Raw genomic sequence first — 27,428 nt, forward strand, 5'->3', positions numbered from 1 at the left:
GTAATTATTGATAACACGTATTTGCCCATTCACTGGATTTATGTGCTTTTCAATGGGAAAATGGGCGATCGATTAAAATGATGAGCTTGCGCCGGTGTACATTAAAAAATGTCACTTGTCAGTCTTGTGTTTGTTGCCGATAATTCCGCGCGTACGCTACGAGTCAACATTCTGAACCCGGGGTATGAATCTGCAGTATTTTCTGCCTCAAATGGAATGAAATTAAGGCTAAACTGAGGCTTTTGAGGGATATATTTTCTAAGGTACATCTGTATTTAATCAGAAAGTGGTCGATGAGTGTAGGTCCAACAATACATGGTGCATGGGCTGTTGTGCCAGTATCAAGGCATGTACATATTAAACCACAATATAGGCCAGATCCTTGTATTAAACAGGGGCAACCAAATTGGGGAATGGCACTTTGGAAAAATAAAAAAATAAATAAAAAGAAAAAGAAAAAGGGTATTCTTATTAAACCCCCATGACCTGCAGTCCGCGACCCCCTAACTGCACCAGCGACCCCAACCCGTACGTGTCAGGGTGTCACAGTTACAGCGCCCCGGTTACAGTGCCCTGGTTACAGTGCCCCGGGGTTACCAGCACCCCCCCCCCCCCCCGTCCCCTAAGAAAAAAATTCCTGCCCCCCTCCACAAGAAGCTGATCACCCCTTCCCCACTAAAGCTGCCTTCCTAACCCTGTGGGCCTACCTCTACATTTGTCCTGTCCCGTCCACCCTCCATTCTTCAGACTCCCTTACACCTGTCCCCCTTTCCACCCCTCCCCTTTCCTACCTTTACACACACACACACACAACACACACACACACAACACACACACACAACACACACAAACACACACACACACACACACAGAGACATGCACACACACACACACACACACACACAGACATGCACACACACACACACACACACACACACACACACGCACACACGCTTTGGCTGAATTTCTCTGGAAACATTCATTGATTAGTGGATTTCTGAATAATTCACAGCTGCGGCAAGGACCGGACCAGAGAGAGGCCCTCATCGATAGTCTAAAAGCCAGGCGTGGACTGTGAAGCTAGCTCAGTTTGTCCTGACCGAGGGAGGAGTCTGGAGATCCACACCAGCACCAGGACACCTTGGTAGAATGGAGAACGAACCGCTCCTTGCGGGCGCCCGCCAGCATCCTTCGTACAGTGACGTAGATGTAAGTGATGACAACAGCGTTTATCTCTGCAATGCTGGTTGATTTTACACCGTCCTTGCAGTCTAAACTGAAGCTGAAGGAATTACTAAATTGGATGACATATTTTCAGTTCAAAGTTTACGACAATGTGATTTTTTTTCCCCATCTTCGCTTTATCAAAGAAGAATTGTGCTCAATTGAAATGTGCTGTAAAATAGGGCAAGATATTGAAAAAACTTGTAGTGAAATAGGATGCAGCGTGTATGAAAGCTCTGACAATTTGAATGTCAGAAAGTAGTCTCGAGTAAAACATCTTGGGACCATGTGACAACAATTACATCATCCCTGGTCACTGATGATCATGATGGCAGCTATTTCAAAAGCATGCTGAGTATCTGTCTCATGATCACTTGTAAGATTATTATTATTTTTTTGTTAACCACATTGAGAAGATTATTCACTGGTGAAACTGAGAATGATATGCCATTGAATCAAACAAAACTTGAGAGTAAATCAGCTTGTGTTCAAATGAGCTGGAACACTGATTCTACATAATCTAGACAGCCAATAATGATGTTCAGTGCTCCTTGATACCAGTATGTGTTATGTATGCATTGTGTCTATGGAGAGTGTGCGGTCAGCCTGCTCTTGTACACAAATGATACGTAGTGGTAGTTTTATTGCATTTGGACTTATTGATGAGAACTGTATTGAGGTGAAAAAAACAAAACAAACGACAACATTTTGTCTGTAATCCATTACCTTGACCAAAAATCTTATTCTATTTCTTTAAAGGAAACCAAAACCCAAATATCAACATGGATTGAGTAAAAGCAGCTATTTCAGTGGAGTACATCAGTGAAAGTTTGAAGAAAAGTTTACAATCCATTCAAAAGTTATGAATTCTTCAAGTTTTTTGAGTCATCATGGTTGGTTCTAAAAAGGTGACTAAGTCTACTCTTCTTGATGTAATTATGAACAACAATATAAAGAAAAAATCAATATGCTGTTTTTTTTATTTTTCTAGCATAGTGAAAGAGCACTTGACTTTAATACCTATTTCAGAAAGCAAGAGAAATGCCTTTAAAATACTGTAAAACGAGGAATGTTTGCGTGCATTTTAATTTTGTGAATTTCGCGGGCGCCAAGATTCGTGAAATTAAAATGCACGCGAAAGTTCTTGTCTACACTATATGCATTGAATGCCAGAGGCAATCCGCGAAAATTTCATGCCACGAAAGAGGCTGTGGGCTCCAATTCACGAAAATTTCATGCCGCGAATATATATTGTCAATGGAATGTGCACTTTTGATTTAAAAAAAAGACATTTTGTGGAATGGTGTGATGTGTGTGTTAACTCAAGATTTTTGCCTCTTTTGAAGTTTAATCTGTCACAAAATCCCTTGATCAGAGGCAGGCTGCACATCGTTGGTACAAATTGTACAATATTGTAGTATGACCCCAAACTTGACGTGACCCACAAAAAGAAAACAGTGATAAGCACCATGTAAACAAATATTCAGGGCTAATTCTGCCTGTGCCAGTGTGTATGGGTGTGGGGAGGGGGATTGTGGACACTGTTTTTCTTACCAATGTCAGATTTGCTTTTCAATCTACATGATATTCCTGTAATTTTATGATTTTTTTGTGGAGATCTAATTTCATTTCATAGTTTTTGAAATAATGTGTGCTTGATCTGAACTTAGAACAACTGTAAAAGAGTTGGAGGAATAGCTGCAGTGTAGATGGCAGTTTGGTTTGCTCTTTTTTAATAGATATATTGCAGTTCTCTAATATATTATGCAAACAAGTTGCATAGATGTATTATTATTTTGTGCACTTGTAATGGAACAAGATGCATTTTTAACTCACCTGAGCAGAAGCTATTGTGATCATTCACTACTCGTCATCAGTTGTCCTACACATTGTGCCTAAACTTTTTGACATCTTTATCTTCTCCTTGGAAATCGGTTTGCAGGATTTTGATAGAACTTAGGTAGGGGAAGGAGGTTTAAGTTTATACTATTACGTTATACTGCTAAATATGGTGGTGATGGGGGGGGGGGGGGGGCTCTAGGGAGGGGCATAACTCTAACATTGGGAGGGTGTTGAAACCTAAGGGGCCTGCAGCAATCCTGAATCTCAAGTTGTGTGAAATAGTTCACTTCAGGTTGAGGGCCTTGAAGGCAAAGTGTGCTGCTCTGGGAAGTGCTAGACCCACAGGATTTCTTCTTTATGTCGTAGTGCACTTTACTACAGATCTTTGTGCATTTATGTGCATGAGGTGCATTGTCAGGGTGAGTAGATATTGTGTGGTCAATAATTATGCAGCACCCTGATAGGAAATCTCGTATAAAGACAAATTATATCATGTATTCATGAATATTGACCTCCATGGGAGTCAGAGTGCATATATGTATGCCTGTATGATGTGGCCCAAAGTTTTATAATGTCTTAAAATACAGTACTCTCATCTGAATGTGTGCTCAGCATTTAAAAATTTTATACTTGTGTAATTTATTTATTTTTAAAACTCCAACAACTACATGTACACCAGGGATTTTCTCAAACTGCCCAGATGGATTTGGAACTACCTCGATTGAAATTCTATTTGGTATGAAGCCCTGAGTGGCTCTTTCACATGCATAGAAATGGTGGCCTTCAGTGCAGATTACTGTCCTCCTACTGTGATTTCAAACTGACTTTCTTTATACAGTTTAATAATCTTAGCAATAGACACATTGCTTTCATTCTCTACTGTCCTTCTTTGCTTTTTGTCATTTTTGCCATTTTCTACCACTTCCCTTCTTCTTCTGGTTTTCTTTCAGCTTCACCACTGCTTTCAGTTTCTTTCTTTTTCTTTCTTTTTTTCGTCCATCATGATGCCCCTATCTTTGTTCATTCTGTTTTCCTTTCCAGTAACATTATACAGTAGGTACTGTGTCATAATCCATCCCATCTTTGGGGTCTGCTCTCTTCTTCTTCCAACTTGTTCTGTCCCTTGCATCACTTTTCCTCTCTCCTGTGTTTTTTTTTCTTTTTACTCATTAACTTTTGCTTTTTCTCCTTGATTTTGTTCATCTTCTGTCTCCATTCTTCTTTTAAGCCTGTTTCACTTTATCTACCTTTTCTCTTACACTTCTTCTCTGTATTATTTCCATTGTCTTAACTATTTATAAGAAATATGTACATAATATGGAGGTGTGTATTATTAGTGGAATTGCTTTTAAGATGTTTGTCTTGTCATTGGTCCCTTATCTGGTCCCATGGTCCTATAATTGGTCCCTTTCTCCTCCCCCACCCCCCAAACTGGCAGCATTAGACAGACTGATTCACTACTACAACACTATAACACAGATTGTACCAGAAGCTTGCCAGACACCTACTCACAATAGCAACATTTACTGCATTCAAACTGGATGCCTGGTGCTGGGAATACATACAGGTGTATTGAATAGACTTTTCCTTGGTTCTCAAAAAAAAAAAAAGGTTCACAAATTTGAATGCATTAGTAAACCAGCCGATTTTACAATTGTGCACCTAGCATTTCTGCAAGGTCCATATTTCATAAACCCATTGTACAGTGTAGTTGTATAAATGTCTATGGTGTGAATTTTAAATGGTGCAAGTATTTCAATTTTTATGGAGTGTCATGATCTTTTTTTTAAAAATATAATTCTGGGTGAAATGTCTATGATGATTAAGGTGATAAGTTTGAATTATCATTCCCTTAAGTGATACAATTAACAAGATTAAATACATAAAGGGCAACGTAGAACAACTACCACTGTGAAATTGTTCACAAAAAGCTCCACGGAAAAGAACACAGTTTATATGACAAAATAGTATAGGTCACGGAGAACAGAAACAAGGCCTGTTTAGTAGTCCAGTTTACCGTATAGAAAGAGAAAACACCAAGAGAAATGTAATCAAGAATTAAAAAAGAAAAGGGAGGAAAAAAGACAAATGGGGACACACATGGGGATATAGACAGTGTACAAAAACATATTTTTTTATGCACAACAAATGAGGTAGGAAAATGTACATGTAGATGTAGGTCTGTTTGACTGGTGAGGACTACAGAGCAAACATGTCATTTCAAACAGAGGAAGGAAGGAAGTTACTTGAGGGCAGACAAAAAGATGAGCAGGTTTAGCACAATTGCCAGTAATTGTGTCCTATATGAAATTGGTAATCCAGCTCCTAACGTAGAAAAGGAGCCACTAAATAACCCTGACGGGTAAATTATGTTGAATACACTGGAAAACCAGTGATATAACTCCTACTTAAAAAGATATATTATCAATAGATGTGAAATAGACAGCATTATTTTCAGAGTTGATGTGAAAAGAGAGCAGAGAAGGCTTTGCAATCCAGCTGAAAAGTTCAAGGAAGCATTGTCATAACAGAAAGTGCATGTTCAAACTTCCTGCAGAAAATAAGCGAGCCATTTTTAATAGCCTAGCTTTATGGCTTCATCTTGCTTTAAATATTGTAGTCACATTGTGTCAAGAGCAGACCACCTACTTGTATCATCGATCAGCCAACCAAAGATTATATTACAGAATTTTGGAGGAAGGACATAATTGTTTTTTCACTGCCATGAAGGGTATTTCCATCACAGTATGGGAATACCCTTCTGCTATTTCTGGAGGCAAATCGCTCCAAGATCTGATCACATCATCTCCCCATAATCCATTGACTTCCTGACTTTGATGGAGGAAGGTCACACAGTCAGAATGATAGGAGTTTTATTAAGGTCAGACATGAGTATAGGAAGTTGGATGCCATTTCAATGTTTTGGTCACAATGACAATATACACAAGGAGATGAGGTGATACTGTAAAGCTGTTATTTTCGCGTATGAGGAGGTCACAGACATTTTTGCGAGATATTATTTTCGCGATTTGACACTGAGGCTATCATAAGTGCATTCTCTTCCTAGCGTATGGCGATATTTTCGCATTTTGTTAAATTCACGGTCCAACAGTGATCTGGGAAAATAACAGCTTATACAGTAGTATACTGTAGACGCTGTTATTTTCACGAGGGTTTAATTTTTGCGAATTTCGTGAATCACGGCTGGACCACAAAACTAATAACACGCGAAAATGTTGCCATACACTAGGCTAATACTGTATATGCTATATATTTCGCAGGGGTTTTATTTTCGCGAATTTCGCGAGTCGGGAGCTATTCGCGAAATTAACAACACGCGAAAATATTACCTTCCAAAATGAATCCCTTGCCTTGATGATACGAACATTTCAGTACTAGTATACCATGTCACGGCTTACCGAACAGACCATACTGGCTAAGCTTGTTTACGCACGTCCACGTCTACTTACGAATACTGTAGAGAGCCAATCCATTATCGCAAGGGGACCACACGTCAGAAATCTAGTGCGATGGACTTAACCACTTCAAAAATGTTGAATTCTAACTTACTAGTTCGCAGAGTTTGGTAAGTTTTTTTTTCATGCAGTGTATAACTAGTATCATTCTTATTTGCTAGTAAGTTGAAAATTCACACTTTCTTTGCCACTTCATATTTTCTCTGGTCCCCCAATCGCGAATTTAACCACTCGCGAAAATGTGTGACAGCGGCAATTCGCAAAAATTTATGTACGCGAAAATTATAGCGTATACAGGAGTACACTTACGATAGCCTTGGTGTCACATTATGAAAACAACATCACGCGAAAATGTCCGTGACCTCGTCCTTCGCGAAAATATCTGCACGCAAAGAAAAACAGCTTATACAGTAATCAGCAATCCCCTTACGAGGCTGCCGTTGACTCACTTACCAAGAATCTTTATCACTTATCAGTATTTGAAATTAAATACCAGTAGAAAAGTCTGGATTCCATAATGTGAGATTAACGGAGTGTTGTAGTAATCTGCAATGATGACTTTGGGGGGAAGGAATTTCAGTTGTTCACATTTAAAGAAAGCAAAAAAAAAAAAGAAAGAAAAGAGAAAGGTTTTATATTGTGAACAAACCATTCTATTAAGAAGATGTGTGAGGTGTTGAGATCATCACTTCATTTGTTTTGCGTCTACACATGTGTGCAAATGTTGCCAATGTCACTTGTGTGTGAAAACATGGAACATGAAACCTCAAAGTCACAGAACTTTCAGACATTCTGTCCAATATCCATTTACAAATTCCCACCATTCTGTTTAGGTATGGTTTTTATTTTGGTAGAAAAATTAAATCAATCATGAAGTGGCATGGCACTTTTCAAGATATGGTTACATTGCATTTCTGGATACTTATGCGTGTACCATCGTTGTAGTTGTTGTGGAGAAACATAATGTTTCATTTGATGATTTCCTTGTTCCTCTTGTACAGTTTTCCTATCCATGTAAAATTGTTTATAAATTTCTGGGCTCTTCTTCAAGGCTAAGAAATAATATCTCATTCAGATATGTTTAGAAGAGTGTCTCATACAATACTTCTCTCTCCCCCCCCCCCATTTCAAATTTAATCCTTTATTATATCAGATATTTCAGTGTGGAAAGTGGTTGATAATTCTTTGGGTTTTGTATTTGCATTCACCTACTGACAATTCTTAAAGAGATAAGTATAACATCTGTGTGTGCTCACTGTTTGCATTTATAACTAAATGTCATGCACAATACAAGGATGATAACCCCATTTTGCTGGGCTATCGGTGGTTTATTCAAATGCAAATATTGACGGTTCCATGCAGTGGTTATGGTTCTTTTGTACGTGAGTTATGTACATTGCAACATTATGTGTTGAAGGATTGTATCATTTTGTCTTTCTTTGTGTGTGTGTATGGTAGTCATGAATTCATTGTTTGCTCTGTCAAGGGCAAATGCACTGCTGGGCTGGAGGAGTGTGGTATTAAAAAGAAAGTGATAATATCATGAACATGAGGTTGGAAATTATGGTAATGATAATGATATAAATGATATTAATGATGATGATGATGATGATAGTAATGATAATGATATACAGTTGAACCTCTCGTATCCGGACAAGTCGGGACCGGGGCTCATCCGGATAAGGGATTTGGCCGGATACGGGAGACTCAATGCTTAGACATGTACATAACATACAAAATGTACTTATGTAGCCCATTGTAGTACCACATGATACTGCAACCTTTTCATTGTTACATTTGAGGATGTTTTGGGATGTTGAAATGTCTGAAGGTAAGCAATTTGGAAGGAAATTTGATGTAATGTATGTTAATCACGTTGGAAGTAATATGTAATTCATGTGTGTTTGGGTAGGAGTTGTCAAGAAGATGGGAATCCCCCTTTCCTCCCGTAATTATTTAAAAAAAAATCACGGCGAGATTGCGTCCGTATAATAGAGAGATCCGGATAAAGGGAGGCCGGATAACAGAGGTTCAACTGTAAATGATATTAATGATGATGATAGTAATGATAATGATATAAATGATATTAATGATGATGATGATAGTAATGATAATGATATTAATGATGATGATAATAATGATAATGATATAAATATAATGATATAAATGATATTAATGATGATGATGATAGTAATGATGATATTTCAAGTCATGCTATTGATTATAGTGATTACAGTAATGATAATATGACTTTAATAGATCATATTTCTATACTATCAATCAGCAAATATCGTGAAAAACCACTTTTAGTATTTTTGATGAGCATGCTGTTGAAGTATGAAACACACAAGATCAAATTCAAAGCCACACCTACAATATGTTTGAAACATTTCAGAGATGAACCTCTGTGGTGTGCTTGATGGTGGATGCAGTCCTGTAGAAACAGGCCCGGGGGTGTTTTCACAAAGAATTTAAGTCAGACTTTAAAGTTAAGTTTGTCTTTAAATCATGGTATGCTGTTGGTTTCCCTATTCAGTTTTATCTATTTTTTTTTTCAGAATCCATTTTAAATTGTTATCAAACTTGGAAAAAAATGCTTTGTCCCTTGCTTTTTTTGTTAATTAACCAGTGTTAATACCTGTATACAAAAAAGTCTCTAAAGTTTTCATTCTTATATAAAAGTTAGAATATTATTGAAGTCACACACAGCCTAACATGATTAGGTGATCCGAGTATCCTCTCGGATCACCTTCTGTATCTGTACGGATTCTTTGCTTTTCTTCTTCTTTATTTCTCCTCAAAAGTTGTGCAGAGGTTAGCTCAGAAAGTCCGCTGCCTGTCAATTTCAAAATTATATCATGTATGCATCATGTCCCAAAGACGGCAAATCTAATGTATCATTGTGATCAGTCGACCGTGACGTCACTATGACGTCATTATATGAAAACACATTCTCAATCATATCTCATTAATGAAATAGAATTTTTCAATGAAATTTACGTCACATATATTTAAAGTTATGCGCATTCTACTCATGTTCTCAAAATTCATATTTTCTCTTAAAACGTGCGCGTACGCGCGCGTTGAAATATTTGTATGCTCCAATCGAGCTCAAAATTTTTTTGCACACGTTTCAGACCATTTGGAGCATTTTTTGAAAAATTGAAAAAATCGGACGGACGCGTACGCGCGCGCGCATATACGCACGCACAGCTCATATGCAATTGAAATTTCCAGTTTTTTCACTTTGATCGCATGTCTGAAATGTCAAGGAATATTTATACCACGTTTCAAGTCAATCCGACTCAATATGACGTCATACGGGGCCGTCAAAGTTGAAATTCCGCGCGCGCGTCAATGGCGATATACAGTGCAACTATGCCAAAAAACTGCCAATTTTAAATCCGATTTTACTCGTCAGGATGGACGGTGACCCCCCATTTTCTTTACATATATTGAAAGCTGATGAGTTGTACATGTCATTTCATGGGTAGGCAATGCTGACAAAATGATTAAAAGATATCAAATTTCTTAATAAAGTAAAAAAAGTAAATTTTCAAAATGACGTCATCAAATTACAAGTTTACTCGAGCGTATCTCACTTATCCTCTGCCAATTTTCTCCCATATTTCAGTATGTTGTAGCTTATGAAATGTTCTTTCATTAATGTAAAAACAACATTTTGATTGGATGACGTCATCGCCTCGTAAAAATGGATTGAATGTATCCTTGTAGAATTTGACCAGTTTACGTGTTATCTCTATGGGAGAGCAGTTTTTCTGGCAGTGAAAATTGACATGACTCTCTTTTTCGAGCACTAGCTCACTTTTGCTTCGGTGAATTTTTCCCAGATTTTAGTATGTTGTAGCTGAGACTTTGGGCTATCGTAAGCGTGCCCTTCATTTTTTCATACGACGTCGGCATCACGTCGAAAAACTTGGTTGAAAATGGCACGTGGCTTCGATGCAGCGTCATTTTGCTTAATACACAGGGCCTATGGAGCATGAAATAGGTCATTGCATAGCGCATCCGACTCGTAATCCTAAGGTCCCTGGTTCGAGGCTCACCCCTGCCAATATTTTTTTTTCATTTTTTTAAACACTTTTTTTCTTCTTTTTCTTTAGTTAGTCTTAATCTCCCTTCCTAACTTTATCTTTTTCTGATTTTTTATGCTTCTCCTTCAAATTTCTATAAAATAACATATTTTTTTCTTTATTTTTCTTTCTTTCTACTACTTTCTGTGCAATAGATGAACAACAACAATGGCTATCAATCCCATATTTTGCACATGTTTAGTTCATGTCACGTACATTATTTCATAAAATAACAACTACTTGATCAGACACCATCTTGGGTATGTAAATTAGGGTCAAAGGTCATAAATGTTTCATCCTGCATCTTGGTGAATACATGTCCTATCTTTCCCATATTTTGCACACACAAAGACCATGTAACAAGGATCATTTCACAAAATAACCACTTTTTGCTCAGACGCCATCTTGGGTGTGCAAATTGAGATCAAAGGTCATATGTACTTCTTTCTGTATTTTCGTTATGACGTGTTATCTCTATGGGAGGGATTTTTTTTTTAATGTGAAAATCGACATGCTTTTCTTTATCGAGCACCAGCTCTCACTTACCCTTCGGTGAATTTCTCCCAGATTTTATGTTGTACCTAAGACTTTGCATTTTGCATCTTGGTGAATACCTGTCCTATCTTTGCCATATTTTGCACACGAATATAGACGATGTCGCAAGAATCATTTCACAAAATAACCACTTTTTCCTCAGATGCCATCTTGGGAGTGTAAAGGTGGGTCAAAGGTCATATGTATTCGTTGCTGTATCTTCGTTATTCAGTGTATACAGAATTGGTACCAAAGATGGCAGATATGACTCCCTTTTCTAAATGAGAATCCAAACCTCACACGGCCAATGTCTCTAAACACAGATGAAACTTGTATTGTCATGCCTATTACGATCAGGACTCGAATCATTGATTAAAAAAAAAATCGGATCACCTTAATTTGTCAGTGATGACAAATTACAATCTCTAGTTTTGAATTGATCTTGAAATTTAAGATGGACTTAATATCTCTGTGAAACACCCCCTGGTATCTAAATACACTGTAAATGATGAAGAACACATCAATGATTCCTCGAAGCATCTGTGTCCATTTAGTATTTGATTGTCCTGTTTAACTTTAGAATGGCCTGCTGGATGGCACTAATGGCCTAAATGGCTCGAAATTCATGTGTGCATGCATGTTTGGAAGAGTATACATACATTTATCATTGTACTGTAAAAGTGGAAATTTTCACGGTGTTGAAATTTTTGCGCATTTTGCGCAACCAGAAGCTAGCACGAAAATAAAAGCACGTGAATATTTTTGCATGCTATACATGTACATTGTATGTTCCAGTAGCTGATGTCTTGATTCTGCGGAATTAAAAGCACGCGAAACTCTTCTTACCTGGCCAAGCGTGAAAAATTAGTCGCGCGAAAATATCCACTTTTACAGTATGCCTTTTAGATTTTAGATTTTGCTGTTGTTGTTGTTGCTTTTTTTTTTTGCTACTGATGTTCAGAATACTTTTGTTGGTAAACTGTTTGTGAATGCTCCCGGTTAGATGTGTGGAAAACAAGCAAAAGTGTGTGGAGCCTCAAGTATGATGAATACAATGTAATTCTTACAGTTTGGAAGCGTGTCATACCATTATATAGTAGTGCACCATGTCAGTTATGGAAAAAGTTTGGAGTTTTGCCAAACCTGCTTTTGATGCATGCTGGAACTTATACAGGTCTTTGCCCCATCAATCTTTAAACCAAACTTGTCTGGAAAGTAAACATTTTATTTTTTATTTTTGTGTGTGTGCTTCCTTCACATTCTGTTTTGATTCCTATAATGGCGAACTCTGCTTCGTGTTGTATTTGACTTTAAAACAACAACAAAAAAAGTAAAGTCAACCATGAGTGGTGGCAATTTCATAAGAATCAATTAAAGGCTGTAGGGTCATTATTATTTAGAGTGCCATCTCCATGTACAGTGTACAATGTACATTGTACATGTAGGTGTTCATGGAACAGTAATAGGCTGCTTTAATTAGGTTCATGACGCTAATGCTATTTAAAAGGAGAATAGTGTGTGATTCAACTGTAGCTCAGATTGTGATATACACATTTGGGCAAATCAAGATTTCGCTGTGTCGTGCAGTGAGTGAACAGTATGAGCAGGGAGGTCACCTCTCTGGTACAACTGTGGCCCTGAAACAATGTGAAAACTTGGATGATATGAGATTCATTGGAAACATACAGGTTTCACGTAGGCACAGAATAGCATTTTTCACCCAATAGGCACATCATAGGATCTTAAAGCTGCCTGTATTAGTCCCTTGTATCAAATTAAGAAATCAGACGAATTTTTAGGCTGCTCAAAAAAAAAAAAAAATGTAACAGTCCCTTTTTGTCAAAGTTTGGCACATATATATCAACTCTTTTCAACTGTCATCAGTTTTACGATCACTTAAACTGTAGAATCCATTTGTGTACATGAAGGATTGAAAATTTTGCCCTTTCAATTAATTTGAATAAAAAAGATATTCAGCAAAAACTTGTGTGCGGACCAAATGAAGACTTATGAAATGACATCATCACCTTAAAGGGGATGGCTAGTAACCGATCAGTGGGAATCAGTGGGAATGCTGAGGGATGATTGTTCCAATCCTTGTGGGATTTATGTAAGAGTACATTATATATTTACTGTTGTGTGCAAATTACCGGTATTTGCTTCAGAACGGTCTCATATTCAAGTAATGTGCAGTTTAATGTTTCCAGGTTAGCGTGCCTGGTCAGTGACGGGGCATTAATCTGCACATTACTTGAATATGAGACCGTTCTGAAGCAAATAATTTTCACACAACAATATGTACTCTTAAATGAATCCCACAAGGATTGGAACAATCATCCCCCAGCATTCCCATTGATTCCCACTTATCAGTTACTAGCCATCCTTTTTAAATGCGTCTGTATATCACATTTGTGCATGTTGTTGTTATGAAAGATATTACTGTTAATTTTGAAGGAAAGTTTTAAAATTCCATAATATATTGTGTCTTATTTTGGTGGAACATGCAATGTTTTCTAATTGTTTGCTTTGCTTTTGTTCCATTGACTTCAGTCCACATGGACCTTGAGCAGAGTTCAGTTCAAGGCAAAGTTTAGTTCCGAGAATGCTTTGAAATAACAAAGCCAGGATCTGTGGGAAAATGCATGTTTGATAGCCAAATGTCATACTCTTATGGCCTCATTGGGTAATTATGGATGCAGATAAGATAATTGCTGAGTCACTGGAAACACTGATGATGATATGAATATATTACAAATGTATGAAAGCAGCTGGACCGCACTTATCAGTATTGCTCCTGTGCTGCTATTCTACAGTAGAATCACCAGAGTACATACAGTTGATTGTGTATCTGGGTAATGTGTATTTCGTGTGAGAATACGCAAATGTGTTTCACGACTTGTGCAGATAAGTCCAGTCGGAAGGTTGCTTCTTGTTCCATGTGCAATTATTTGTGTGTGTTTGTGTGTGTGTGTGTGTGTGTGTTTGTGTGTGTGTGTGTGTGTGTGTGTGTGTGTGTGTGTGCATGTGGACCTCCCCCAACTCTTCTACCATCTGCTCAGATTATGAGTGCGTGCTAAACGAGGATTACTAGACAAATTACATTGATTCATTATAGAACGGGTGCTCATACAGACGCGAGGATTTCACAAGACTGTATTGAAAACTTTTCACTCTTGTCCCCATTATTTTTTTGTCAGATAGTTTAACCATTCATGCTATGAAATGGGGTATCAAGCAAGTCTAACATTACTGTGAACTGGATTCATCCCCAAGTTGTTTGATTTTAAGAACATTTCTGCAAAAGCTGGTTGGAGATATCGTTCTGATGGATGTGTGCCTCATCTGAGTGGTGTTAACACTTGTCTCTCCATCGAATCCAAACATGCTCCAGACCAAGCACTCCCTTCAGAGAGAGCGGACAGAGTCGGAACCAGATGTCACCATGTATCCTCCACTCGCGACAACAATCAGGAGGCGGGCGCCATGGAAACGCAAGGTGAATTTCTCAGCATCCTACAAGTGTATCTTCCAAACCTATTTCCTCTTTCGCTCTTTCTTACTTTTCTCCCTGTCTGTCTTCTTGAATATTATGTTCTCTTGCCAAACTTGCTCAGTTTATGAATGGAAAATGTATTAAAGTGCATTCTGTACAGTGATTATACGACTTTATGATTTCAAATAGTATGGTTGAAGTATTGATAGTACTTGTTATATTTAGAGGCATTGAAACAATATACTGGTAATAATATCAATTTGAAAAAAAAAAGATGTCAGTAGAAATATAGAGCATTAATAAAAAGAAAAAAATTAGTCTAGTGAAACATTATGATACTTCTTGTGTGAGAGATCTTCAGTCGTAGAGGCGTACATACCTTTACTGTACAGGGTAACCTCCCTGTTGTTGACCCAGAAGTGGGAAAATTTGCCTCTTGCAGTATGGAAGTTGATGGTGCATGGCTTGCGAAATGGGAAAATTGATTGATATGTACAAATTAAAATTTATGGTAGGAATTATTGAAATGAACATCAATTGAATGTCATTTGTAAATTTCCATGTGTTGCAGGTTGGAGCTCAGGGAGAGGAGGTAAAGGCTATGAGTGTTTTATCAACAAAATACGAGGTAAGTAATTCTTGCATTACAATTGTTCTCAAGGTCTTCTGTCAGTGAAAACCCCCCGTAGTGTTTTCCCTAGCTTTTATTTTTGTGCAATTTGTGTTGTTTTTGTTTTTCCTGCTCCATAAAGTTACCTGGCTGTTGTATATCTGTTTTCACCTGCCGCATGGTCCAAACTACAGTATTAGGTCTCAAGTTGGCCCTGGGGATAATTGACTGGATTTGATGTCACACAAGTTCAGTCTTACAAATGTGTATTTGTACGTGTTAACGTATTGTCCCATCTTACCCACCATGTGGTTGAATTATGTCTGTCTATTCAGTCTACATGTATTTCATTCAAGATTATCGGTCGAATGAGCTGTACATTTACCTATAGTGTCTTACAGTAGGAGTTGCATTAGCTATGTGTGAGAAGTATTGGTTCTTCAAGGGCCTTCTTGAAAATGTAATAATTGCATGATGTCCTGATAGAATTATTATCATAATCATTATTATTCATCATTGCCTACTGAGCTGAATGTTACATAGAAATTTCTCCCTTCTAGCTCTAACCCCCCCCCCTTCAACTTATTGTGTCAATCTTTGTAGCCCTGTATTGTGTGTCTTTTTCATCACCATATTTACTCCACAGAGGAAGTTAAGTTTTTATTGGCATTGGTTTGTCTGCTTGTTTGCCTGTTTGCAAAATAACTCCAGAAGTTGTGAACGGATTTGAATGAAACTTACAGGAAAAGTTGATATTGACACAAGGAACAGATCATTAAACTTTGGTAGTGATCCACAAATTTTTGTGAATTTTTGAAGGATTTTCTATCTTTTGGCAAATGCAAAATGTAGGGTCAATAAACTTGGGAGTTCAAGTTGCGTGTATTTGAAGTTTGCATATATGCACACTAAAGTGCTTGCTCTGCTTTCAGAGTGGCCACACAGCAGGAAGCTGATGAGGTATTCAAATTAAACACAAGGCTTCTTTATCATTGGGAAAATGGGAAATTGGGCAACTTTCAGCACGCATGCATGGGTGGAAATAAGCTGCTTTGCGGAGGTCTGCTCTCTCTAAGTACTTTTATAGTCTCTTATTATACCATCTCAATGTGTGAATGTTTGATTTCGTATGCATTTTTTTTTTACTCATGCAGAGTCTTGACTATGATGAGGTGGAAAATTTCCTTTTTCTGAAGGAAGAAAAGGAGATCAGCTCAAAGGTATGAAGTGCAGATAATTCTGCTATTAATACTGTTTGTTTGAGTGTGAGGAAAATGTGTGATGAAATACAACACATCATGTGCTAATCATTCTGCAATCATGTGAAAGTAAACTCAAGTAAATGGCAGGATTTATAGTCTTGAAAGCTGTTTCACTATGTCCGTGCAAATCCTGTTTTTTGAAAGGATGTTAGAGTAATGTGTTTGTGGCAAACCACGCTCATTGTGAGATGTAGATATCAAGGCAGTAGTATTAAAGGGATGGTACAGTATTGGTGGAGATGAGAATTGGGCTTTTAACTTTTTGCGAGATACCAAGAAAACACTTATGAAATAGTACAGAGCATACTATTTTAAGACGAATTCAAAGTTTATTTGATGAAAATCGGGTTTGGAATAACCGAAACATCCAAAAACAAGGTAAAACAAAGCGATCGTAATAAGGTGTGGGTCCCACACTTATTAGAATCGCTCTGTTTTGGATATCTCAGCTATTTCAAAACCAATTTTCATCAAATAAACATTGAATTCCTCATGGAATTACATGCTCTTTCATATTTCATAAGAGGTTTCTTATTATCTCACCAAAAAGTGTTAGAAACCTAAAATTAGATCTCAACCAAAGCTATACGATCCCTTCAAGGCAGTTGTATTAATAGAGTGAATTTGGAATTTGGACAGCACAACTGAAAGTGAAAGCTCAGAAGTCTTTGAAAGAGGAAGTCTTTGCTTTTTATTTTTAAATCATACCCTCGGTAATCACGAGACAGTGCAAAACTGAACTGGAGGGCAGCTGAACTCTACCCACACATGTTCAAGGTGTACTCACAGTTTCAGAATATATTGAGAAATGTCTTTTCCTAAGCATCATATCGGACTGATGCTTTGAGTTATACTGGGGTTGTTATCATGCAAGTCTGTCAAAGGTAGCTAATGTATTGTATGCACCATATATTTTGCAGGGTTTTTATTATCGTGAGTTGGATGCTATTCTCAAATTAAGCAACATGCAAAAATATTATATCTTATCCCAACATGAACAAGACACGCACGTGTGCATTTCTCCATTCATTACTGCACTCAGCAATCGTGAATTTAACCTCTTGAAATTGAGAGGAAGTCCCAATTCAACAAAAATGAGACTCACAAAATATATGGCATATCCTACACACTAACCTCTAAGACACTTTTGGTTACCCAGCAACTAAATGCTAACATGTCATCTGTTTGTCACCCCCCTTTTGTTATTTTAAGTTTGTATTTTGAAAAAGCCAGGGGTATCTAAACAGCATACCATTACCAACTCATGGAACAAAACTTGCTTTTGTTCATGAAGGGAAGACATGGAAATGTGTATGAGTGATTAAGACTTCCCTTTATGTCTTGATGCCATATCTATATCAACCGACATCACCACAAAGGTGTTTGATTTCAGTTTATGTTTCCACTTCCTGACACATGACATTCTAAAGTTAAATTCACAGACAATCAGAAAAAAAAAAAGCGGAATAGGTCACATTAAGGCAGTGGGGACTTTTCAATGTGAATACATTCAATGCAAAGCAATAAGCCAGTTTTCAATTAGCTCACATGCACATTTGTACAAAATGAACTTTCCTTTTTTCTCTGTTGGTTAGGCACTTCATTTGTTTTAAAAGTGAATAGTGCATTTTTACGTGCCTGACGTAAAAGTGTACGGAATTATGTTCAAACAAAACTTGCGTAGAGCGAGTGCCAAGAAACTTATCTGGCTGATGTTGTTTGCCAGGATAATGACGTGTTATAGAGTATTTTGAGATTACAAGTTAGAGTAAAATCATTTCAATCATACATTTTGTATGCATTCAACTTTTATTCCAGAAGAGTCCTTACCTCTCAGTTGTGGGTAGGTCGAATGTTATGTGATGACTGATCATGTCCTAGCAATTTGTATCTTAACAAGCTGCATGCGACTCACTCTTGTGCGGAAGATTGATGGATACTAGTACTTTTATGGTCTGATTTCTCGATTGTCTGTAATCAATTGCCTATGAAATATTATAATTGCAACCATGATCGGATGCATTCTCAGATTGCAGTACTGCTGATGTGTACATATCTTTTTGGCTGATATTTTGTATTTTCAGCATTGCCCTAGAGAAATTGTGTTATCACAGCGCATTATTTCACACATTTGTGACCCGCGACAACGGTTTCAGGCAAAAGTCGCAAGAGCAAATTTCCTCCTAGGCGGGGTACAAAGATCTTTACCATCATTTTTGTCGATTTTGGGTTTTTTGCAGAAATCAAATCTTTGATATGTTTTCTACATCTACACTAAATTTCATAGCATAAGACTACGTTTTTCCTATCGAAAATGGAATTTTAAGCACCCTATGTTGGATTGCACTTGTCAGTTGCGAGCTTCTTTCGAACGTCGCACCAATATCCCCAGCGTTGCTACGGCGCAAGGTCTCGCATGCGATTGGCTGGTGCGTCGCACACATTTACATAATTCGGCTTTCGGAGACACCAGTTGCAGCGTTTGGGGAATGCTTTGTCCACGCATGCATGATTACATGCTCCATTGTTCTTGCTTCAGTGGTTTATACGCTGTAGTGCGTGCTCTTCGTTTGGCTTTCTATCCAAACTATTCTACCGCAATGTTCGACAACGGAAGTGAAACAAATATCATTTAGCACGACATAATCGTGTGAAAAGAAAAAAACAATAGTCTACTTGTACATGTAGTAAAAATTATGACAGCAGACTGACTCAAGGGAAGGTAGATGAGAGGAAAGGAGAGGTCACATGAAACCAGTTATATTCAAATACTACACATCAAGATCGCACGAAACTAACGAGTCGTGTTTGTTTGTTTGTTTTAATATAATTAACACCAACGAACAAGGCAACATATGCACGGCTTGTAAAAGCAAAACAAACAGGAAGCGTGACCTTTGCCAGCACTGGCATTTTTCTGCCTACAAAAGGGTCGCCAATGATAAAGTCAAATCAACAACAATGAAAACGCGATTTGTAAATGTGTGGATTCACCACCCGCTCCTGTTACATGCACATGGTCATGGCGTGTGGATGCCATTGCGTAATGCGTGCGCCCATACACATGTACACCATACGTGCAACTATCGTATCCGCCATCTTGAAAGACGTAATGGTAAAACAAACCTGAGCGAACCGCATTGTTTTTCGGCTCCATACGCTGAGCTCCTAGGAAGGGTGCCCGGGAAATTTGCCTCTCTCAGTGAGCCAATCAGAAGGCGATGTGGTTGCTAGAGGCGGAGCTTAACAACGATTGGCACCATCGTACGGATGGGTGATTCTCACCTCGCATTGCCGCTCGGACATTGTCTTTGAGAAAGAGGTGAATCTTCAAAGCCCGTTTTCTCGCAATTTTGTCAGGCTAACAACTTAAAAAGTGCACTTTATTTCGCTTTCCATGCCCACTTATGGTGCCAAAGAATGCAAGTGTTTTATATCAATGCAAAGCTTAGGAAATGGGCAATGTGATTCAGTGAAAAAATGAATTTTCAAAATGCCCGACTTTTGCCTGAAACCGTTGTCGCCGGTCACATTTGTTATTTATATGTGTCCATTTTAAAGCAAGAAATCAACATTTTCTGCAGGCATACGGAAACTGTATTACCTTAACCCGTTGAGGACGGTTTGATTTTGCTACAACACGCAATTCCCATAGACACCTGCCCGAGTATACTTGGGACTCGTCCTCAACGGGTTAAAGATGCAGTGAACAATGGGTTCTTGATTGTTGAACAACAAAAATCATACTTTATCAATACAAAGCATAAATGGTTATAATATTGATTTCTTGCAATATATGTTGTACCTTAGCACCACATTGTGCACGAAAAGACTTGCTACATATCATGATAAGAAGGTGTCTCTATCTTAGTATTGTAAAGGAGGTTAGGGGAATTACCCTGGCTGTCGTATACCCTTCATTGCATAATCACAAAAATGTGAATTTTGATGTCTTTGCTTGTATACCCGACAGCCTTGGGGATGGCTGTTTGCTATTAAAGAAGATAAGTGATCTCAATATAGTTTAAACAGAAGAACACAACCATGGTAATCAACAGCATACCAGGATGTTTCAGTTGGATCGTTCAGTTAGATACTCTTGGCATTTGATCTACTGTAAAAGTGGATATTTTCGCGTGACTTATTTTTCGCGCTTGGCCGGGTCGGAAGAGTTTCGCGTGTTTTTAATTCCGCGGAATCAAGACATCACGCACAGGCACATATGGCAAACAAAAATATTCGCGTGCTTTTATTTTCGCGCTAGTTTCTGGTTGCGCGAAATGCGCGAAAATTTGAACACCGCGAAAATTTCCACTTTTACAGTGCTTGAAACTTGGATTGATTGTGCAACCAGGATTTAGGGAGTTTGGGATTATATGTAACAAATATAGGTGCATCTAATTGAGATCAATGTATACTGTAAAACCAGAATTTGTGTGTGTGCATGAAATTTTTGCAAGTTTCGCAAGGAGCCAATACAGTCAAACCTGTCTTAGCGGCCACCTCTCTATAGCAGCCACCTGCTTATAACGGCCACTGAAAAATCCCCCGAACGCAATTGCTGTAATACAGACCCTTTATTCAATTCAATTCAATTCAATTCAATTCGTTTATTCATCTCATTTTCGGATAAAACAATACAACAGTATTGGATTTTACAATACACAAAAGGGCAATTCCGCAGTTAGGTGGACATGACATGGATAAAAGAAATGTGCCTCTTTATCTTACTCTTTAATTTAGGTATCAACTAATGCCATGGATGTTCACCAATCACTAAGGTCTTTCAAATTCAGTAGATTTTATTTTTCGTATTTATTGATTTTGCGAGATCTAAAACCATCATTTAAAATGTACATGTGGGACTGTGGATGCTGAAATTCACTTAAATGCAAATTACAGTGGGTTGCTTTGAAATTTTTTCCTCAAATTTTTGCGAAAAGGTAAAAGATGAATACATTTAAATACTCCAGAAGTCATGTGACATTTTGTCAATTACAGAAGGGTGAAATGACCTGCGGAATTACTCCGGACAAATGTAACGTTACTAACCGTAACGTTACTAACCATGCATTTGGGGGTCTAGCTAATGAATTATCGGTCGAACTGCTAAAAATATTTGCGTGAACATTTGTCATGATGCAATAATTGAAATTAATGCAACACTTTGTTTGAAGTAACTTGAAATTTTGCACACTTTTTGTTACAAGACATTGACTTTTTTGTCATGTCCTTTTTTTCGTAACGTTACTAACCAGCCCTTTTAGTTGCCATAGCAATTCTGATATTTATTGAATTGTACTCATTCTTTTCTATATCATAGACCTGGGGAGGATGAACATGTTTTAACATGATTTTGAGTTGAAATGAATAAATGGTGATTTAGCAGTAAAAATAAATATCTAAATTTCTTTAAATGTAACGTTACTAACCGTGGAATTGCCCAAAAGGATAATCAATCATTTACATATAACAGTGAAAATGAAAAAAGAGAACTTGAGAAAAGCCAAAAAGGCCTTGTGAAGTAAGTTCCCTTACGATTATGCACAAAATAATTGATTTTTAAGGTACAAAGTCAAAGTGTAGACATGGACAGAAAACCAACAAATACAACAAAACATAACAAAACAAAACAAAACAAAAACATAAGACAAATGATATGATAAATTGACTATGACTATGTGTGATTTGCTAGAAGGTATATTTATATAGCGGCCACCTGCCTAACGCGGCCAGCGGCCACTCATTTTGTCTCCCGTGGTGAATATCAACCTGCGTATAGCGGCCACAAAAATTGAGTTGATCCATTAAATGAGCAATGAGTACGATGTCTTTTACGTTCATTGCGTGATTTCTACCGAGTCCTAGCTCAGTCACAATCACACAGACATGATTGACAAAATTAATGCAGCTCTTTGCCACGAAAACCCGTCTTACCACCAACTTGACTAGATTAGATCAAGGCTTCAGTAATGCAGCCCTGAATAGGTGCTACAAAGGCAAAGACAACTCCTAATAACAACTTAGAATTTCACCAAAATGCCAACTAATTAGTGTTGAAATCCCTTTGAATAAGGACAACATGGTACTTGTCTGGGTATTGTTTCTATAGTTTACGTAAATTTTACACATTTTCAATCCTCCATCGAACTCAGCTCTTGTGAACCCCGTTCATGCAAACTGGTAGGGATGAACCAGAGCACTTCTCAGGCCCGAAATATTATTTTTAACATCAAAAGAATAGGAGGAGGCAATGAAAAAAAGATGAAGTGAATTGTACAACGAAAATCCCCATAATAGCAGAGCTGCTGCACATACAAACTTATATGTTGGTTATTTTTTTTTTTTAAAGAATAACATGCGGTATTTTCGGCTATCATAAAATGCAAGTAATGAAATTCAAAATGGCCGCCAACTTGTCTATAACGGCCACCTGTCTATAACGGCCACTTTTGTTGTTTCCCTTGGGTGGCCGCTATAGACGAGTTTGACTGTATTTGCAAAAGTAAGATGCACACAAAAATTTTTGTTTGCACGATATGTTGAATGCCAGTGGCAATTAGCAAAAGTCTCATGCCAAGAAAAAAAAAGGCTGTTGGCTCCCTTTCCCAAAAGTTTCATGATGCAAATGTGTTTCACAGTATTTGCATATGTTGGTCTTCTTGTTCTTATATTTCAGAGTGTGTATGTCCTCCAAAAGGAGTTCTCGAGATGGTTTGTTATGCTGCTAACTGGGATGCTCACTGGCCTCATCGCTGTCTTCATCGACATCACTATCAAGTTGCTGTCCAAATGGAAGTATTCCACCATCCAGGGGTGTATCCTCTTTGTGGTTCCATCAGGGAATTGGGGTTTTGGGGTGGGAGGTGCTCACATTCCTGATCCACCAGCTTTTACTCTTCGTTTTTTTTTTTAAAGCTTCTACTGCCATTGTACATGTAGTCACAAGTAATATCATCACCATCATTTGTTGTCATGTTCATGGCCATCATCTTCATCTTTCACTGTCATCACTACCACTTTTAGTGCAGGCATCACAATGATAGACCTACCAAGTCTTACGCATCAAGGGATAGGACTCATGCCTTGGGGTCTCTCTCATGCTTACATCCCAGACAAACTTTTTCTCTTGATTAGAAAAACAAAAAAACAAAACAAAACAAAATATAGATTTTCAACTACCAAAAAATGTCATGTTGCGGGACAATCTTTTTTTTAATCAGAATATTATGTCAAAGTATTGTTTAATGTGCAGTAGATTACATGATTTACACTTATAAATGCTGAAGCTCCTTGCGGTGGGAAGGGGGAACCCCTTCTGACTCCCTCCACCCACGTTATTGCTTTAATCCGTTGAGCAGCCCTGATGTGCCACAAAATCTCACACCCAGCTGCTGTTGATTTCATTCATTCGTCAACTTCTCGTTTTCTCCATTCAGAGATGACAATTGTACACCTTCCAACTCTCCCTTATTTGAATGGAGGATCCCTGACAGCTAAAATTTCTCATCATGTCCTGACAATCGATAGCAGTGATATCATTGCATTCATCATCATCATCCTCATCATCATCACCATCATCCTCATCGTCATTATCATGACGATGAGGATGATGATGATGATGATGATGATGATGACGATGATGATGATCATCCTCATCATCCTCATGGCCAGCCAGTATTATCTGTAAAACCAAAAATAAGAATTGTTCTTACAATGATCAATAGATGTACATCTTCTGTTTTTGTTTTTGTTTCTGATTTTCCCAATATTTAGCTTGGGTGTTTTTCATCAAATGTATGAAAGTGCACTTTTGTTCAATGAAAAGTATGTTTCTATTTTATTGTGAATTAATTGTATATGGCACAGTTATTCTATATTAATTACCCATTATTTACATGTACACAAAATGTCTTGTCTATAATATTTTCTTTACTGTGCATGAATATATTGAGGTTTGCAGCCCTGTAAATATTTGTGAATATTTTCATCTGATGTCTTGTATTACTATAAAGTAAAATGTGAATGGAACCATGTCTTTCAAAGTGACAATAAGCCCCCTTCATAGCAAAACTGTATGGAAAGTTTAATAGCTAGCTGTGGTGCCATGTGATTTACTATACTCTCTCTAGCTCTCGGTATCTACATTGTAGAGTTTTCCTTAGCAAGATCTATCAGTATTCAGTGGTAGAATGGAAGATGCTTATATGATGAAGCCGTTTGGTGCATGGCTTGGTATTGGCATTGGATTTGTTTTCATCGCATCATTCCTAGTAGCCGTTGGAGAGGTAAGAGCACTATGTTGTTTTGGGTTTGTTTGTTTGTTTTTTGTTTTTTGAGTAGTTTTACAGCTGTGATGAGTGTATATGCTGCTAATTTCTTGAGCCATTCAAGGTCACAACTTTAAAGTGAAAATCTACTCCATGTTTCAGTTGACTTTTAGAAATGATTGAGTGAAACCAAGCTAAAAAGAACACTGACATATTAGTTACAGCCTTCCTTGGCATGTTCAGATCTGGTGAGAGCATCTGTGTGATTTTGTTTCTCTGTGATTTGGTGCCGTTTGGTTATGCTTTTAAATTGTCATTGTTAGTGTTTTTTAATGTGAGTGAAATGTGATTTTTTTTTTTCAGCTCTTTCTTGTCCGTTTATGTTTATTTGTTTCCATGGAAGAATTTCAAATACAGTAACCTCTTCATCACTGAATTTGTAATGGTTCTCTTAATTGGTAACGTGTCATAGAAGATTAAAGTCGGTGCCTTCTCTCAAATGGAACAATTATGTGAATATCTTTTCAGATTTGTGCTGATACATTGAATGAAACCATTTCCTATAATCTGTCTACAACTTGTAAGATATGCAGTGAAATTTAGGGTGGCCAGTTCAAAAGACATATTTTGTTTTGTTTTATTTGGAGGAGAATGGGATAGGGGGTGTAAGAGTAGGCTACAACTGTGGAGATGTGATCAGCCATTAGATGCTGCATGCCTCTCATTTCAGCCCGTTGCCATGGGAAGCGGTATACCGCAAATCAAGTGCTACCTGAATGGGGTCAAGATACCGCACGTGGTGCGGGTCAAGACGCTGGCGTGCAAGGTCATCGGCGTGATCTTTGCTGTGGCGGGAGGACTCACTGTTGGAAAGGTGTGTATTATTTGTCATAAGGAAGTAGAGGTTTCATACTCGCGACAAAGGATCATGAGTTACTGTATACGCTATATATTTCGCGGGGGTTTTATTTTCGCGAATTTCGCGAGTCGGGAGATATTAACACGCGAAAATATAACCTTCCAAAATGAATCCCTTGCCTTGATGATACAAACATTTCAGTACTAGTATACCATGTCACGGCTTACCGAACAGACCATACTGGCTAAGCTTGTTTATGTACATATAGCACGTCCACGTCTACTTACGAATACTGTAGAGAGCCAATCCATTATCGCAAGGGGACCACTCGTCAGAAATCTGGTGCGATGGACTTAACCGCTTCAAAAATGTTGAATTCTAACTTACGCGGTACTAGTTCGCAGAGTTTGGTAAGTTTTTTTCATGCAGTGTATAACTAGTATCATTCTTATTTGCTAGTAAGTTGAAAATTCACACTTTTTTTGCCACTTCATATTTTCTCTGGTCCCCCAATCGCGAATTTAACCACTCGCGAAAATGTGTGACAGCGGCAATTCGCGACAATTTATGTACGCGAAAATTATAGTGTATACAGTAGCCTAAAACTGTGTACTTTAAAGCCCCGGTTGTGTGGGTATACCATGGTGTGGAAAGGCTAGCCCTGCTTGGGTATATTCAAGAATGCCCATAGTGCATTATGTACAGCTTTATCACTGATCTCTATGTAAGTACACACCATAGCGAAGAATCTCAACTAGAGTTGACTGTTACTGATGAGAGTATGCTTCGAAGCACATTTTCGCAGACCGGTGCTACATTTGTATTCATGGTTTTTTAAATGTGACCCACTACTGTGGGCAGTGCAATGAATCAAGCCATCCATGAGTCCCCCTTGCTGCCAGGTCTTTAACCCGTTGAGGACGGACTGATTTTGCCAGAGACTCCAACTCTCCCGCCGAAAACCCATTTTTGCAAAATCTCCCGTTCTCCCGCTTGAGATTTAATTTCTCCCGCCCTGGCTCTTTGTCTCCGATTGGAAAGGATTTCTTACTTATTTCTATCGTATGTTGAAAAAATAAGCCTTAGATAGCACCAGAGAGCATCTAAAACCCTAGGAACTTGGCGCTTTGCACACATCAACTTTGAGTCTCCTGATTGCTATGGGTTTCAGGCGGGAGAATCTCCAGATCAGAAGGTGTTTTGGGTTGGAGTCTCTGTTTTGCTACAACACACATTTCCCATAGACCCCTGCCCGAGTATACTCGGGACTCGTCCTCGACAGGTTAATAATCTTGCAGCTAGTGGACTACCCTCATGGTATGCCAAGACTCTGTTCATATTTCATCATTGTAGAAGTGAATCACTACCAATCTTTAAGCATACCAAAGTCTCATAGCCAGTGGACAACCTTTAAAGCGTACCAAAGCCCTTTCTGACCTAACAACAACTAGCAGTTTGTGTACCTTTTCAAAAGAGACTCACCATGGGTTACCTGTAGACGTACCAGTGAAGTGCGCTTCTGTAAAACATTAACTTAAAATGAGAGTTGTTGGTATTGTTGTTTGAAATGTATACTTATTTTACCCAAGATTATCCACCAGGTTATCAGAAGGGCATTAAAGGCAGATTCCATGACCTGTAGAAGAGCTTTAAAAAAAATCATGAAAATTGGGTACTTCATCTTTTATATCAGTCAATATGCAGTAATATTGTGCTCTTGAACACCTTAGTTTCTCATATTTTCTCATTGAGGCTGCTATCACT

At 38.0% G+C, this 27,428-nt stretch overlaps 1 protein-coding gene across 1 annotated transcript in view; it reads left to right on the forward strand.

The window, feature by feature from the left end:
- The window catches only part of LOC139733603 (H(+)/Cl(-) exchange transporter 7-like), a 44,652-nt gene that overhangs the window by 1,060 nt on the left and 16,164 nt on the right, over positions 1-27,428 (forward strand). Inside the window, exons 2-8 of the mRNA XM_071644417.1 lie at positions 1,013-1,209; positions 14,562-14,666; positions 15,235-15,291; positions 16,428-16,493; positions 23,215-23,353; positions 24,714-24,823; positions 25,536-25,679. Coding sequence (XP_071500518.1) covers positions 1,150-1,209; positions 14,562-14,666; positions 15,235-15,291; positions 16,428-16,493; positions 23,215-23,353; positions 24,714-24,823; positions 25,536-25,679 — 681 coding nt within the window. The 5' untranslated portion in view covers positions 1,013-1,149. The remainder of the gene's footprint in view (positions 1-1,012; positions 1,210-14,561; positions 14,667-15,234; positions 15,292-16,427; positions 16,494-23,214; positions 23,354-24,713; positions 24,824-25,535; positions 25,680-27,428) is intronic.

This window comes from Diadema antillarum, unplaced genomic scaffold, assembly GCF_040938485.1.
Source record: "Diadema antillarum isolate AM-2024a unplaced genomic scaffold, OU_Dant_1.0 seq00000484_RagTag, whole genome shotgun sequence".
Classification (NCBI taxonomy): domain Eukaryota; kingdom Metazoa; phylum Echinodermata; class Echinoidea; order Diadematoida; family Diadematidae; genus Diadema; species Diadema antillarum.